We start from the raw sequence: 13400 nt of genomic DNA, 5'->3' as shown, positions 1-13400 counted from the left end.
TGGCAATCGAACAATCATGGTCATGTTTTTGAGAAATAACAATCAAAACAAAGTTACACATTCATTGTGTTTTTTATTTAATTTATTATTATTGTGGTCACCTGTGGCTAATTGTGAAGTGAAACAATTCTTAATACCTGTATGTGTACATCATTTCTGTTTAAGCTGTGTGGATCTTTCTGTGGTGTTTCATGTGTTAATAATTTGAAAATGCACATGTAGAGAAAACCTGTTTATTCAATTGCACTTGCCCTACATATATTCAAATATGTATATACTGATATCTAGGCCAATTTTATACCGAATTCAACACAGAAAAATGTTGGCAAGGTCGTTTAGAACTGTCTCAGGCCCCAAGCACAGGAATATCTAAGAAATAAGCACTCTTTTGCTGAACGTTTGGCCAGTCTGTATATATATATATATTTTACACAATGAGAAATACATTTAATACAATTTATCACAAAATTCTAATATAGAGACTAAATTTAAAATGTGTATTCATTACAAGATATGGTGCCAGATGTTTGCTTGTTTATTATTTTTTCAATGCAAAAACAAAAAGACAATTATAAAAAAAGACACTGGAAATCAAAATGTATTCAAAAATGGTTTCAGAAATTTTTAAATCAATAAAGAAACTCACATGTGCAGCCTAACTTTTCATTTTGTTTGCTTTCCGCAATATACTTTAAGCCTTTCAATTGCTTCTTACTGCTTTAACAGTTTGACTGTTATTGTTAAGAGAAATTATGACTTCAAAAAGACAGCTTGGCAAATCAATGAATCTAATAATGTTGTACAATAAGTTAGTTATGCAAGATTGCTGTAAAATAATCAGAGCAAATGCTAAATAAATGACAAAAGCATTTTCATAGAACCTGAAGTGAATTCATAAAAAAGACAGACTAAGATGTAATAGTGGGGCAAAGCCGTCTTTTTGAGAGAGTTCATTTTGGAGGGGCTAATCCCCGCCAGTGTTCACAGTCTGTTGACTGTGTAACGGTGTTACAGGTCGGTGGTGCTGAAGGCTGGGTTGGTGAAGGTGAGGAGAGGACTGTCGGCGTCTCTCCTCTTCCCTCGCTCGGCCAACGCTGCCCCCAGAGGTTCAATATAGTCCGGCACATAGCTGTCCTCATCCTCCTCCTTTATAATCTGGGCACACACACACACACAAACACGGTAAGTCTCACACAGATGGACATGTCATATCCACACAGCTGATAAGGACTGTGGGTATCATGGACAGGGAGTGTACACAAAGAGATGTGTGACGAGGCTGTACCGTCATAGGCATCGGGTCCTTCTCAGAATAGCTCATGTCAATGTCCAACGAATTGAGACTTTCATAAGGAGATAAAGGAAGGGGAAAAAAGCTGAATTAGAGTCATAACAGGAAGGCTTTACACGTCACAGTAATGTTGTGGTTTGTTTTCAATGATATCATAAATCATAAGCATATCATACAAGATCGTTACATGTAGATACATTCGTTGAAATTGTATTGCTCCCTTAAGAAGAGGAAAACGGTTTTGCTCATGGTCACAGAAGGGACAACTGTGTGGAACAAAATGGAGGTTGGGTGAAAAGTCACTTAGTGTCTGCCAGTTCTCCATTTCACCACAGAAGCCATGCTGTTGGGTCTCACTGGGACAGAATGTCAAACTGGAAGATGTCCCGTTCAGTGACCTCTAACCACAGTGTGGATCTCCCAGCTTTAATCACTGCATGCAGGCTATAAATATATAAGCAGTTCTCTCCCTGTGTGTGTGTGTGTGTGTGTGTGTGAATATGAATGTGTTTATGTGTGTTTGTTAATGTGTACGTGTGTGTGCATGTACGAATGTATATCTATGTGTGTATGTCTGTGTGTGTGTGTGTGTGCAGTGTGTACCTGACTCTGTCAGCACTGGACCCCTCCTCGTCGAAGCCCAGGTCGGTGGCAGTATCTATGTTGAGGTTGAGCACGGGGTTGGCTCTGGTGACAAACACACAAAGTCAGGTCCTGAGGTTGTGATCATGATCCTCATCACCGTATAATACAGTACGACACTGATACTGAGGATTCTAGAAGGTTCTCAACTCTAAACTGCTAGAATCTCTGTCCTCACCCCTCCATGGTGTACTTGTTGGTTCCAGGGACCACAGCCCCAGTCTTCTGGTTCTCATTGGCAGACATGGCAGCAGCAGATTTCATGGCCTTCGCTGCCTTCAGCTTGGTCTGGTAGCTACGACAGAGCCCTCAGTAAGTTAGAAAAGTGGTGGCATGTAGGTCAGAACTGGCTGACTGTCTGACTGAGTGGTGGTCCAACTGACTGTCTGACTGACTGACCTCCTTCGCATGCACACCAGGGAGGTTGTCAAGACAACCAGGACAATGAGAAGGCCCGCCACCAGGCCCAGTAGGCCAAAGAGAAACGGGTCGATCTTCTTGGGGTCCTGGACTCCTGTCCCCTGAGATGTGGCAGGAAGGACACAGGCTGAGACAGGAAGTGGCATCTCACACACACTGTCACACCAGAAGGGTCCGAGAGGTTCTTCTTAAGGGAGAACCCGGCAGTGTTCAGTGTTCTGGACTCATTTAAACATCAAGCCATTCAGATCTATGTCCATCAACAAGGATGGACTATGAGTAAAGGATCCGCTGAATGTCTAATGAAATTAGAAGTGCTATGAATCTATGAGCTTACTATGTGTTTGAGGCCAAACTGACTGAGGATGGCTGCGTGCTCAGGGACAGACAGCATGTTTTCCACAGTTGTAGAGGTAAGGGCGGTCCCATTGGGATACACAAAATACACCTCCATGATAGTGTCCCCTGCAGCCCTGGAGAAAGATATAGCATACGGTCAGGAGACTGTTACAACACACATAGATGAACATACTGTTTATGTGACTATGTTGACACACACATACATACATACATACATACATATACATTCATTCACAAGTGGGTCGATGTTAGCACCACCTGGTGGAGAATCGTAATCCCGCAATTCTTTCATGAGGAAATCTTAAAATTCAGCAAGCTGAAGAAGATGTACAATATTGAACTTAAAATAATTTGTGATATATTGTTTAGCTTCATTGTAAAAAAGGTGCAATTTTCCTGAACTTCGAACACAGACCTTGAAGAGGTTACCTCTTCCCTAATGGTGAACACCTGAACAGCTGCTTTTGTGGCAGCTGTGAGAGCGCTGAAATAACAAAATTACAAATATAAATTACCAAAACAAAGTGCATCAATTTGATTTGTATCCTTTTACAGATACATAGTACAGTATTGGGATTGTTCACAACCACTCTAAGGTTGAGTTAGCATGCTTAGTGTTCAAATTGTACTGTACTGTAATGTAATGTGACAGTCTAAAAAGGATAACTTGTATTCTCACATCTTAATCGGGTTGAGGTTTTCATTGACATAAGCCAACGTAGTACTGAATCGAAGTTCGATCTTGAAAGATATATCAATTGTGAAAATCTGGAAAAAGAAGCAGATTATCAGGGAGAGAGCAAATATACATGTGTGTGCGTGTGTTTTTAGTGTGTGTGTGTGTGAGTGAGTGAGTGAGTGAGTGAGTGAGAGAGAGAGAGAGAGAGAGAGAGAGAGAGAGAGAGAGAGAGAGAGAGAGAGAGAGAGAGAGAGAGAGAGAGAGAGAGAGAGAGAGAGAGAGAGAGAGAGAGAGAGAGAGAGAGAGAGAGAGAGAGAGAGAGGAGAGAGAGAGAGAGAGGAGAGAGAGAGAGAGAGAGAGAGAGAGAGAGAGGAGAGAGAGAGAGAGAGAGAGAGAGAGAGAGAGAGAGAGAGAGAGAGAGAGAGAGAGAGAGAGAGAGAGAGAGAGAGAGAGAGAGAGAGAGAGAGAGAGAGAGAGAGAGTAACAGGTAGGCAGATATGAAGGAAAATACCAAATAGGAAGAGAATAAGGAGACACATCACATAGCTGTGTCTCAGGGGAGCTCACCTCTAAAACAGTGTCAGTGGACAGTTTCCCACTGTCAGTAGCTGACACAGTTACCAAGTACTTCCCCTTAAGCTCAATATCAAGCGCCTGGAGAGATCTGTGTGGTTCAAATGGTTGTCATTCACTCGCATGTTAATTTGTTGTATCTTTGCTGTCTTTCATAAGACTTACTCACATAGCGTTTATCTGTTTAACATGTTTTCATCATATGGTATTGGTATTGTTGGACACTTACTGAATAATTCCAACAAATATGTCCCCTTCCTGTGTGGTGCGGGCTCCAAAAACGTTGCTCATGGGGGTTGTGTGATTGTTCAAGTCCAGGAATTTCACATCTGTTACCTCGAAGGTCATTTGTTTATTAATTCCAGAATCCCGATCACGTGCCTGTTTTGGGAGGGAGAAATTTCAATTCATATCTAGTCTGCAAGACAGATATGCAATGAATGTGTTTCAAAGATATACTCACACTAACGTCTGCGACCGTGGTGCCTTTGTTAGCGCTCTCTGACACTATAACTGGAGGGCCAAAAGGTTTGGTTAACACACTGCGAAACCCAACATACCAAATGCAATTGTTTAATGTGTTTAAAAACGTTAAAAGCATAAAAAAACCTGAACAATTATACTTTAGTCAAATGTCAACAGATATACAGTAAAACAGATAAACAGTTATAATTGATAAATCATTCAGTCATTGTAAAACAGCATATACGTCACATGTCTGATAAATTGCAAAATAAATTGTTTTATTTATTTTTTCAATTGAATGGGTCGTTATCCAGCTCTGCAGAAGCCTGTTAACGACCATTCATTTGATTCAGGTGTGTTGGAGCAGGGAAACATCTAAAACATGCAGGACAGGGGGTCCTGAGGACCAGGGTTGGGAACCACTGACCTAAACCCATAAATGGTGGATTACCACGGTAATCCAAAACGGTGTTGTAAGATGACTTACCTAAAACACTGTCTGATTCTATGAACTCTGGGGCATTGTCATTGATGTCTAAAATATTGACCACCATGTGTCCTGAAATACAAAAACAGTGTATGCGTATACATGCATGTAAAGAACATCATACATTTGTTCTAAACAGTACATATCAATAGAAAAATGGCAAATGGATATGCATCAATGAACACCTCCTTTTTTTAAAATAATTCGTTATAATTTATGACGAATCTGGGGCTGACCATTAGTGATGCTGCTGTTGTCTCCTTGCTCTGTGTAAACATCCACCACCTGAGCTTCTATCAACACCTCCTGACAGCTCTCGTAGTCAATCACAAAGTCCTCGTTGAGCATGATCTCCCCCGAGGGCTCCAGGGTGAACCAGTCCTCCTTGCAGGGGCCCAGAAGGCCCAGGCATCGACACTGGGTGGACACCAGCTGGTACACCAGAGAGTGGTTGGTGTCCGGGTCCGTCGCATTGAACCTCCCCAAAGCCTCGGTGTAGGTGGTGTTCTCTTTGACGCTGAGGGGCACGGAGGGTTTGAACACGGGCCTCTCGTCGTTGACGTCATCCACGATCACCTCCACCATCACAGTGGCTGTACTCAGGCCCAGGTCTTCCGCCCTCACCCGCAACGAGTAGGACTTGTGGATGCTCTCGTAGTCCAGCTGGACGTCCGGATCAACGAAAATGCCACCTTTGTAGACTCCGTCTGCGATCGCTTCTGTCTTGATGATGAAGCTGCCAAAGCTGCCGTCGAGGATGCTGAAGGAGATCCGGTTGTTTTCCTTGGTTTGGTCGTGATCCTCAGCCAGGACAGAGCCAACAAACACACCTGTTCATGGAAGTGGAAAGAAACAGATTCAGCAGGCAAAATTGTGGCCTGCGACGAGAGTTTGGGGCTGGTTTCGGATGATCATTTGGTAAAGACACATGTAAATGTTGGGTTCCAACAAACGAATCAGTCTGTACCTGTCATGCCTTCATCGACTGTGAATGTATATGAAGTTTCATTAAACATCGGAGAGTTGTCATTTATGTCCTGAAATCCAAAGCAAAAGAGTGAACACCTCTTGAAGTTTCAATATAGATATTTTACTATCGTTATTTCACAAGAAAAATCATACAAACTAAGCCTTTCCGCATCTTCTTAACATGATCACCATTGACATCACAATACTAGAATATACGGTAATTCAATAGATCATTTCACAGAGCAGTGTTAGGTAGTGGTTATGTATCACACTGTGTGTGTAGTCCCTCTGTGGACTCACCTCCACATTGATGAGAACTCTGACCCAGGTTGACAGTGCTGGCACACCCAGGTCAGTAGCTGTCACATTCAGCTCAATCTTCCCATTCAGGTCTGGATCAATAGATTCCCGATCCAGCAATGCGTTGTTAGTCAGTACGCCGGTGATGGGATCGATGGTGAAGTTACCACTGTACTCACTTTTTACAATGGCATACCGGATATGGCTGTTGGGCAAGTCTGCATCATCTGCATCAGTAGCCTGACATGGTTTCAAAACAGAGCCATGCATGAACATCCAGAAAATTCCTGCTGAAGCTCTGTCTCCTCAAAATAAACCACTGCAGTTATCTAATCTTGAACTTGGTCAAAGCTTATTGCTGAAGAAACTACAAAAATGCCAAGTTTGCTCACTCATGGCAATGTAGAAATGGAAACTACTCTCTCAGATATATATGTTTTACATAGAATCCTTAAGAAGATTCATGGGAGAATTGAAAACCCTTACTGAATTTTCTTGGAACTTCGAACTATAACATGTAAAGGGTTTTAACAGTTATTTTACCTGAGGTTAAACTAAAGTACTGTTTACATGGCAGGCTAGGTACAGTAGAACATTTGCTTACGAATATGGAAATCTCCAGCTCCCCATCTTTGCCTGGTCCCTCTTTCACAAATTCGTTGTAGAAATCTCTGATGATGATCGGTGGCTGGTCATTGATGTCTGTAAGTGTAATCTCCAGAACTGTGGTCCCTGTGTTGTTGGCCTGGTCTCTTGCTTGCAACGTTGCAGAGTACAGTGAGTTTACCTCACGGTCAATCAGATCACTGTTTACCACAAATATTCTCCCTGTTTTTGGTTCCACGTTAAAACGTTTCAATCTGAAAATATAAAGTGGGGAAACATAAACATTTAAGAATGATTAGTACTACTCTGTGTACAAAATTATAATTGTTTTTGCATTGGTTACATACATGCTATCTGGAAGAAGTCTGTAGAGAATATTGTCAACATCCATAGTGTCTGGATCCTCTGCCTGTGCAAAAAAAAATCAAACTTTATCAACAGGTTTGGAAGATTGTTGTAACAAGCGGACATCTGGCCAATTGTGGATATGACCACATAGCAATCGACACATGAAATTGCATTTTTACTTCATAGATCACTGATGTTATGATTTTGGACTCACTGTTATGGTGGCCACGGTGGTTCCATTGGGGCTGTGCTCATCCAGCTTCAGGTTGTAGGTGTCCTGCATAAATGAGGGGTTGTTGTCGTTGATGTCTTGGATCCGTATGGTGACGGTTGCCGTGGAGCAGCAGTCAGCGGTGTTTTCGGGGTCTGTGGCAATCACCTGCAGAGATGAAAACATGCTGGGGGTTTAAGATTGGACACAATAATCCATTTAACACATGCATGTGTTACAGTGTGTCAGCTTCACAGTCTTGCCAGTAACATATCCTGTACATAGCCTGTCATTCTGTCAAGTGACAACACAGACATGACTATTGGACCTACAGTACATCTCCATTGTGGTGCTCCCCAAGCGTGAAGCGTGCAACATTTTCCTCTTAACCTCCCTAATCACCTCAGGTAGAATGGATCCAAGTGCTTTGCTCATCTTATCCTGGTAATACCTATCGCAGTTAAGCGGGGATAATTCTGGTATTGGGCAACATCAAACCACTTTGTTTGTTTTGACCACCTGTTGTATAGCAGAGTCAGTCTGTTTCATATCTCTACCCCCATTTGGATGAAGTTATTTTGATTCCAGTTCCAAATGACTTAGATCCAATATTTTTGAACACAGAAAAAAACATTGGAGGCATGTCTGAATGGTGGTTATTTAATTCAGTGAAAGAAGGATTGGTCGCGTCATCAAAATAAATAAATCGGATGACTCGTCCTTCTCTCTCATGTACCTGGAGAACCATGGAGGTCGTCGTCTCATAGTCCACCTCCACGGGGTTCCGGATCACAATTTGAATCTGACCCTCTGAGATTCCGTTTGCAGGAGTCACGGCAAAAGGCTCCTTGTCAGCTCCATCCAGCTTTAGCTCGAACCTGCCATTCGTCCCCTGAAGAAACACAGTCGGTGTTTTGCATCAAGCGAAAACAGAAGCAAAAATGTCCTTACAACGAAGGCATGCCCAATGACAGTAACATAGAAGACATCTTTTCTGTGTTGAGTCTGACCTGATCCGGGTCTTTGACTGTGATAGTGAGTACAGCCCCTGAGGAGTGCTCCGGGACATCAACGGTGAAAGTGTTGGTCTCATTGCAGCTGCCCACCGCGTCACAGCTGTAGAACCGGGGCTTGTTGTCATTAATGTCGCTGATGGAGATAGACACTTCAGCAGAGATGTTGGCCCGGAACCCATGGATGTTTGGATTTGCCTCAGTGGCCTGGAATGCACATGTTTAAAATGGTAGATGAAGATGTAATAATATAATCAAGATACAATACTAATATCAAGAATCAAACATTGTTTAACTTCACCTTCACAACAAGGACTACTACGTAATTGATGTCAAGCAAAGCCTCGCGGTCAATGTCTCCTTTGACAGTTATGGTTCCATCAGTCTCTGAGATGGCAAACAAATCTGCTGCATTGGAACCTGTTAAGCAAACACCAGCATTAGCCATCACAGTCTAGCCAACCGAAAGTCTGTCAGAAAACATTGTGAAAAAGATCTCACTTTCAATGCTGTAGCTGATGTCATCGTTGATGCCTGTGTCCCTGTCAATGGCACGCACGGTAATCACAGACGTCCCCTGGGAAAAAATCAAGACAAGGCTTCAGAAACAGGATGTGGAAGGACATGGAAAACATGTTCTGTAGAATCGAAACAAGTGCTGTGTTTTCTTAGGATTCAGCGACACTAATGTGTTTAGTTCACAGTCAATTGTTTTCCCATAGCTAGAGAAGAAAGGAGGAGAGATGGCCCCTTGATTTCAAATCGAGGCCCGACCACAAATTCCATTTACAGCTACACACTCATTCACTGGTGAAATCAGTGTTGAGGATGAGCCGTACCCCAGGGGAGTGCTCCTTGACCCCTGCTGTGTAAGGAAGGCTCAGAAACTGGGGGTCGAGGTCTGGAACGTCCACCACGGTGATGAAGGCAAAGGCCAAGCTGGACTGGACAACATGTTCACCATTCAGCATTCCTCCACCATCCTGTTATGAAATACACAATCATGGCGAGTCCGAAACATAAAAGTCTTAGAATTCCCAATTATGTAACATTTAAAATTATTTTCATTTCGTAACATTGTTACAAACTGTATGACATACTGGGTTAGTTACATTAGTAAAATGAAAGAATGTTTGAACTGACAGATTTCAGAAGCCTACTTACAGAGGCATTTATCTTTAACTGGTAGAAGGTACTTAGACTGTTGTAATTCAATTTTGAAACCAGTTTGACTTCTCCAGTCTTGCTTGCAATCTGAAATGGGTTGGATCCAATCGGGACAACCTATTGGACACATCAAATTTTATTTTACATTTACATTTAGTCTTTTTTTTTTTTTTACATGTCAGAGTTCTAAATAAGTTTGACCAATTGAGCAATAATCACTTACTTCATCAATATTGTATGACACAATGGAAGATGAACCTGAGTCGGAGTCAGTGGCAGTCACTTTAAACAGCACCATGCCTACTTCAGTGTCCTAGAAACACATGGAGATTTCCAGGAGGTTATACTGTCACCTTAGTTATCAAGCAAAACATGCTTTTAAAATGAAGTAACATGTACTGAACTTGTAATTACATTGTGGAACAGTCAATAATTCCTATCATTTACAATGTTGCAAATACAATACTAATTAATATAGTAATAATAGGAGAGAGCCTCACTACTACTGAGTAAGAAGCTTAGAAAGAGTGGTGCTTTGCAACTGTTTGTATGTGATTGGAGGCTTTCACACTATTTGCTTAAATTTTAAGTACATGTTATACTGACAATAAAACCGTACTTAATAATGTGAGTGGAAAACAATGCACTGTGTTACCATGGTAAAGAACCAGGTATTCACTTACCTCTCTGATTTCTGTATTGTATGGTGCATCTTGAAATATGGGCCTGTTGTCATTGGCATCTAGTAAAATAATAAAGAGGGTCTTTGGCTCCTAAAGGAAACAAGGTAATATAGGACAAGGTTAAAGACATTTGTATGTGTTTGATGGGTTATATGGGGCTTTCAATGGTTAAAGGAATTGTGTTTACTCACGTTGTATAATCCATCTGAAACAACAACTGTGATAGAGAACGTTGGTTCATTCTAGAGAAGATAACCCACAAAACAAAATGAATGTTATACTACAACATACATGGTCAGGTTCAGATAAGAACTAACCCATTCAAGAAAGACCCACTTCTCTGTCCAGAGAGGTCCGAATTGTTACGGCCCCAGAGTTTAGGTCGCAATTGAAGTAGATTGCATTTACTCCTTGAATTTGGTATGTTAAGGCATCTCCATCTGCATCTGTAGCTTGTATTTGAAATGCAAAAGCATCTGTTGGGAGAAACAGAGAAAATGTTTGATGTGGCAGTGCAAACATAAACACCGTACCAACTGATATTTCCAGCCAAGTGTCAAGGGCAGAAACACCTACTTATAGCCAGGTCTTCCCTTAACGAGATGGGAGTTAATGTTACGTCAGGACTGACATTGGCTTGAGCTGTTGAGAATGCACAAAACCCGCATAAGAAACGACTAATCATTATTATTCTGTGAAAAAATGCCTTCACTGTAAACAAATTCCTGTGTTCATTAAACGCCTTGGGCAAAATAATTTAAGTTTAATAAGTTAAGTAAGTAGAAAAGACTCTAAAATGTACCAAGGCATCATACGTTGACTGTGTTTCCTATTACATTGTGATCTACTGTCCTGAACACCTGAATTTGACTGACATGTTAACAGACTGTGTATAAAGGATGGTAAGTGTGTACTCACCACATGCAAGAAGGACCGAGACACATAGTAGAAAAATGCTTCCCTTCATCCCTGCCATCGACACTGCAAAAATACCTATGTTAACGATACAGTGTACATCTCACTTTAGCATTACAGCATTTCACAAGGGGAATCACAGCTGTGTGAATCCTCAAGTTCAAGTCCAAGTCTTTTATTGTCAGATGCACAGAACAACACAAAAAAATGAAATTCTTAGGACAAGAAAATGCAAGGCAACATGACATATAAGTACATAGAACATAGATTACATCTATGCTAAATAAGTAAACCTCATAAATATACAGATAATATATAATATTCTATACAATATACTAAACCTTTAATACACATAATAACCTATACTAACTTTGAAAACCTATTGTAGCCTAAGACAAGATAAGTACAATAGTGCAATATTACTGATAGTGCAACCAGTACATTTAGTCATTTAGCAGACGCTCTTATCCAGAGCGACTTACAGTAAGTACAGGGACATTCTCCCCGAGGCAAGTAGGGTGAGGTGCCTTGCTCAAGGAAACAATGTCATTTGGCACGGCCGGGAATTGGACCAACAACCTTCTGATTAATAGCCCGACTCCCTAATCGCTCAGCCATCTGAAACACCAGTAGCTGAAAGTGATAGTGTGTAAAGTGACTAGTGTGAGGTGAATCACTGTCCATCTCAATGTCTGTTCAGAAGCCTGATGGCCCTTGGAAAGAAACTGTTGTCCAGTCTGCGTGTGCGAAACTGAATTCTACGGTACTGCCTCCCAGAATCCTTTGTCAAGTCTATTACCATACTAAAGTCAAATATGGACTACATTTATGTGGGTAACCCACTGAAAAGTGATAACATGATTTGAAAACATGTTGGGCACACTCACATCTAGAACAAACTAGTGTGTTTGATATTCAAATCTTCAACATTGAGAGGCTACATGAAAGCTTCTCCCACAAAATGAATGTCAGTCAGGTCAATGTAGTATCAGTAAATCTGGATGACAGAGATCAGCAATAAAGTCTGCTTTATGGGAGTTAATATTTGATTTGGTTACCCAGCAACATATCAAGGCCTTATAAAATGTTTCCATGTATAAGTCATACCGCTGATATTCTTATTTCTAATCAACAATACAAAAAAAAAAATCAGTATGTGCAAATTGTGCATGTGGAAGTACAGCCATGAGTATACGTAGACTAGTCTGATTAAAGCCTTCTTCTGAAATGGCTTTTAAATTGCCTCTGATATGATATAAAAAAGATAATGTTTAAATCAACTAGCATCAAACCATCCAATCTGTTTATGGAATAAAAAATTCATTCTATACTTCATAACTCTCAAAAGTTCCACCATCCCCACCAAAACACCCACTTCTTAACCCAAGGAGCAATTCGCTCAGACATGGTGTTCAAAAAGTCACAGTTATTTTTCCTCAAGAGTGAAACACAAATAGTAAAACCCAGATGACAGAGCGTTGAGACCTACCAGACAGGTGCTTCTCCCAGAATGATAGGACAGTTCAGGAGCGTCGATGAGACCTTTGCCTGTTTCTGCTGCTCAGGAGATTGTGGTCCTTAGGCTGTAAATGTGAATGATTAACACACAAATACAGTGACTGTACAGCACAGCACTCCTCTCACAGTGTGTGCACATCCACGCCAAAGCTGATTACAGTGAACATGAGATCTCTGTTCCTAAATCGGTGTTCATCGCAGACACGGCAATACTCACTAGCAGCTACAGTCATGTTAACACAAACCTTCTACTAACGTTACTTTCTAACCATGGAAAATGAGCATTTACCACTTCTCTGTGCACACAAATCACTCTTGATTTCAAAGGTATCCATGGATGTACAGGGAGGATGAGTCCCTACTCATAACCCTTCACTAAGACACTAGCTGTTTGTTTGCCATGTCATGTCACCCTGGTCCATAGTCCAGGCACATACCAGTGAACCAGGAGGAGTAGGAGTCCTCTTTTGTCTGAAGAGTTGTTTCCATTGTCCCTGGGTGGTGTTTACATCCAGTTTGAGAACATAATGGGTCATGAAAAATCCTACAGACTGAATGGCTACCAACCAGCAGGCCACTATTTCTCTCTCAACTGGTAAAGACCCTCCTACCACACTAATGAGCTTTCCCCCATAAACCCCCTTTCCCTCTTTCACCTCTCCTCATAATTAACATGAGCCACACAAAGGATTGTCCTCTGCACTGTCCTCTGCTCATTGCCAGAAATTCCCTTTGAAACAAAAGCAATGCTGG

The 13400-nt window shown here is 41.4% G+C and overlaps 1 protein-coding gene across 1 annotated transcript; it reads right to left on the bottom strand.

The window, feature by feature from the left end:
- Window positions 1-537: 537 nt before the first annotated feature.
- On the bottom strand, window positions 538-12638 carry cdhr2 (cadherin related family member 2). Its single transcript, XM_047021048.1, has 31 exons — window positions 12619-12638; window positions 11133-11195; window positions 10791-10856; window positions 10551-10690; window positions 10406-10456; window positions 10215-10304; window positions 9755-9844; window positions 9529-9648; window positions 9204-9347; window positions 8866-8941; window positions 8666-8784; window positions 8362-8571; window positions 8088-8243; window positions 7355-7519; window positions 7140-7201; window positions 6791-7046; window positions 6187-6426; window positions 5885-5954; window positions 5154-5747; window positions 4918-4989; window positions 4429-4478; window positions 4195-4346; window positions 3960-4056; window positions 3393-3481; window positions 3129-3197; window positions 2691-2826; window positions 2333-2454; window positions 2112-2228; window positions 1895-1978; window positions 1286-1343; window positions 538-1155 (listed from the first exon to the last, which is right to left on the bottom strand). The coding sequence occupies exons 2-31, from the start codon at window positions 11188-11190 to the stop codon at window positions 1009-1011; spliced, it is 3900 nt and encodes a 1299-aa protein (XP_046877004.1). The 5' UTR covers window positions 11191-11195; window positions 12619-12638; the 3' UTR covers window positions 538-1008.
- Window positions 12639-13400: the final 762 nt, after the last annotated feature.

The sequence above is a fragment of the Hypomesus transpacificus genome, chromosome 1 (genome assembly GCF_021917145.1).
Source record: "Hypomesus transpacificus isolate Combined female chromosome 1, fHypTra1, whole genome shotgun sequence".
In the NCBI taxonomy this organism is placed as follows: domain Eukaryota; kingdom Metazoa; phylum Chordata; class Actinopteri; order Osmeriformes; family Osmeridae; genus Hypomesus; species Hypomesus transpacificus.
Note: the sequence above shows the minus strand (reverse complement) of the source record. Positions and strands in the feature narration are given on the sequence as shown.